This window comes from Phaseolus vulgaris, chromosome 11, assembly GCF_051622355.1.
Source record: "Phaseolus vulgaris cultivar YP4 chromosome 11, ASM5162235v1, whole genome shotgun sequence".
Lineage (NCBI taxonomy): Eukaryota > Viridiplantae > Streptophyta > Magnoliopsida > Fabales > Fabaceae > Phaseolus > Phaseolus vulgaris.
Window position 1 is genome coordinate 30,375,686 of NC_143508.1, and position 3,395 is coordinate 30,379,080.

General features: G+C 33.5%; 1 protein-coding gene across 1 annotated transcript; it reads right to left on the minus strand.

Annotated features, from left to right (window-relative positions):
* Nucleotides 1-255: 255 nt before the first annotated feature.
* Nucleotides 256-2,584, minus strand: LOC137820742 (peroxidase P7). The gene is made up of 3 exons (XM_068624979.2): nt 2,089-2,584; nt 1,705-1,896; nt 256-1,102 (listed from the first exon to the last, which is right to left on the minus strand). The coding sequence occupies exons 1-3, from the start codon at nt 2,299-2,301 to the stop codon at nt 551-553; spliced, it is 957 nt and encodes a 318-aa protein (XP_068481080.1). The 5' UTR covers nt 2,302-2,584; the 3' UTR covers nt 256-550.
* Between the last annotated feature and the right edge of the window lie 811 nt (nt 2,585-3,395).

Sequence of the window (3,395 nt, forward strand, 5' to 3'; positions counted from 1 at the left end):
CCAAGAACCATGACATGAGATGTTTTTTTTGAAGACATCAACTATGAGTTAGGAATCAAATGAGACCACCCTTTTACCAGGAATAACTCAATCGTGAACCTGACCCCATGTCACTTTTCTTGATTAACTTTTAGTAGAGATTAGTTTATTCTCTTATTGATTTTTTATTTACAAAATATCAAATGTAATATTCAATTTATTCAGACGTCTTAAAATAAGATGCAGAGAATTTGAAAAGACATAAAATGAGGGATATGAAGTGGCCCAACAGGGTAATAGTTTTATAAATAAATAAAAAACTCTAAAAGCTAGAAATTAAGACGTAAATCACCAGAAGAAAGACACTAACATTTATAGATATGTAGGCTAACTTATGATCACAACCTCGTAATTAATCACTAAAAACCTCTCTTCATCTCTAAAACACATAAATTCTAACACCATGCTGATGGGTCCTCTTGCTATGGTAATCATCAGCTCCAAAACACACGAACAAAATGGCATAAGCATGATGATGATGATTATTACTATTATTGTTGCTACATTATCATCAATTCACCAGTCTGCAATTCCTTCTGATCTCCCCATTGGTCCCAGTGAGAGGACTAATGTTGGCCATCTTCACCATGGCAGCAGCAAAGTCCCTGAAAAAGGCAGCATTATTGCCACTATAGGTCCTGACAAGGGCATCTTGAGAGCCTCCATTGAAAAGCACTTGGTCAGAGTGGAGAAGGCCACGTTGGTTGACAAGGTCAGTGTAGTAATTGTTGTCAAAACGGGTTGGGGTGAGGGTGTCAAGAGGGGCCAGGTTTAAGTTCCCTCCAGAGTTAGGACAATTGGCCCTTCTTGTGGTGGCAAAGTTTGGATCAATATTGGTTTCATTGTATATGCGAGCTCTGAAGAATTGGCACTGGGATTGGCCTATTGTGTGAGCCCCTGAGAGCACGGTTAGGTCTCTTGCTGTTAGACCTTTGGCTGCAAACATGGATATGAGGGTGGAGAGATCCGAGGATGGTGAAGGGATTTGGCTGTTGGCTGCACTCAGGCTTGCTGTTCTTGCATCTCTTCTTCCTAGAGGCACTGTCCATGAGGGTCCTCCTAGCTGCAAACAATCATGGATTTTACATTAGTGGAAAGAACACATTTTTATTCCACTATACTAATGATTCTTTCATATTTTGTTGAGTTTCACTACTAATCTAGTATTTTCTTTTCTGATTCTGTGTTGCTGCTCTTTTAAATCAATAGTTGGACACACTAAAAAGAAAAAAGGATTATAGAACCCTTGATTTTAACAGAATTTCTTCACAAAGAGATTCTTGTTTTATGTAATGATTTTGTTTGGTGTGTGAAGTTTTGCATGATATTGGATATGCCCCACTACTGCATGATGATAGATTAAGCTTGAAAAGTGAAACCGAAAGTGGGGGACACATATGGTTTGAAAACAGGCTCAAATGGAAATAAAGAAAGAAACCAACATCAAGTTAATTACTATTTGACTTGTTGTGAGAATGAATGACTTCACATTAGAATTTCAGTGAGATCAGCATGCACACAATCTCACTAGGAGAAGGAAAAAGCCTGCATAATTTATACTTTTTATATCCATATATATATTTTACTCTTTTTTTTCTGTTAACTAGTAATTTTGTTTGCAGGGTTTAGTAATTATATATATAAATTACGGAGAATTGGACTCACCAGCACTATTCCATCTCTTGTGGCAAGTGCTAGAATATCAGCACAAGACACAGTGGCATTGCAAGCAGCTTCAACGTTGGTTTTAATGGTGTCAATAACTTCGAAGCCCCTGGCTGAATTTCTGTTAGGTCCTGCATTTTTCTCTCCAGTGAATGTTGCAGTGTCGTCCAAAAGAATTGATCCATCACAGCCCTGCAAACAGAGTTTTGAGCCAACTTAAAAAAACTTACATAACTTGAACCTATCACACTTTATTGGCAGGATCATGTCCTAGTTCATAGCAACATTACAAAATAATCCAATGAAACTCGTTTTTGAATGCAACCAAAAAAGGTAAAAAAGTTAAAGAAAAAAGATAAAATGTGTGCTAAGAGGAGGGTTTACATTGACAAAGCAATCATGAAAGAACAAGCGAAGAATAGAGGCAGCAAGCCTAGGTTCTCTGGCAATGGCTTGTCTGGTTGCAGTGCGCACTATGGTTAGAAGGGTGGGGCAAGTTTGAGCATAAAAGGTGGGAGAAAGTTGTGCATTGGAAGAAAAGGCTAAGAGAGAAAGAATAGAAAGTAGAAGAAAGAAAGGGTTGTTAAGGGAAGACATGTCTGTAGCAATAGCAAGTTTGAGTTGTGATGAGTTGTGAAGATGGTTTTAGAAGAAGTGAGCATGCATGATATTTATATGCAAAGTGTTATGCATGCAGAGGGAGAGAGGGAGAGAGTGAGAAAGTAGAAAATTGAAAACTTTATCTTCAGATGTGTTTGCTTCAATTTTCAAACTTGTCTGCTCCTACTTTAGTTAGACGCGCTTTGCTTTTCTTTTAGGAAAGATGAATGGAAGAAAATTTGTAAAATGAAGACAAAACATATAAAGAGTGGTTGACTTCAAAAACCAATACTACTGCTAACATGTTTAAGCAGTATGAAACTATGGAGTTTTGAACTATTCTGTTATCACTATGATACAACTTTAGAGATTACTCTGTGAGTTTAAGGAATTGCAATAATATGTATTTTAACTAAAATTTCAAGTTTGGGTTAAAAATATACTTCGTTTTTCCTTCACAAAAATGCATTAGCTTTTATAAGCATGGTATTTTCAAGAAGATAAAAGATCCAATATTTTGCTAAATTGAAGCATATTTAAGAAAAAAAATTATCCTTTCGAACCAAGTTGTTTTACTTGACTCAAATTATTTTGATTTAATGTAATTTTAAATATAAAAAATGAAAATTTTAACTTTATATATATATATATATATATATATATATATATATATCAGCAAGCAGTTATATATGATAAAAACTTTAATTAATTGTACATTTTAATGTAGAGTTATGCTATAAGAAAATTATATAGTACAATAATTAGTGTAATTTATAACTATGTGATATAGTTCTTTCTTTTATGTAAAAATAACTCTTGGTTTTAGCTAGTGTATTGATAAAAAAAATTAAATGTTAAAAAAAGTACTTGAATAATATTATCGAGTAAACAAATACTTTAATTCTTGAAATTAAAATCCGCTATCATGTTAAGTCTAAAAAAAAAATTATTGATCCCGGATTTTTTAATCTAAATATATCTTACTTTTATTACGATTTATTTTCCTTATTAAAAAATTATAAAAAAATATCAAATATATATTTGAAATGCCATATAAGTACTTAGTTATATGTTGTTATTTTGATTTTAAT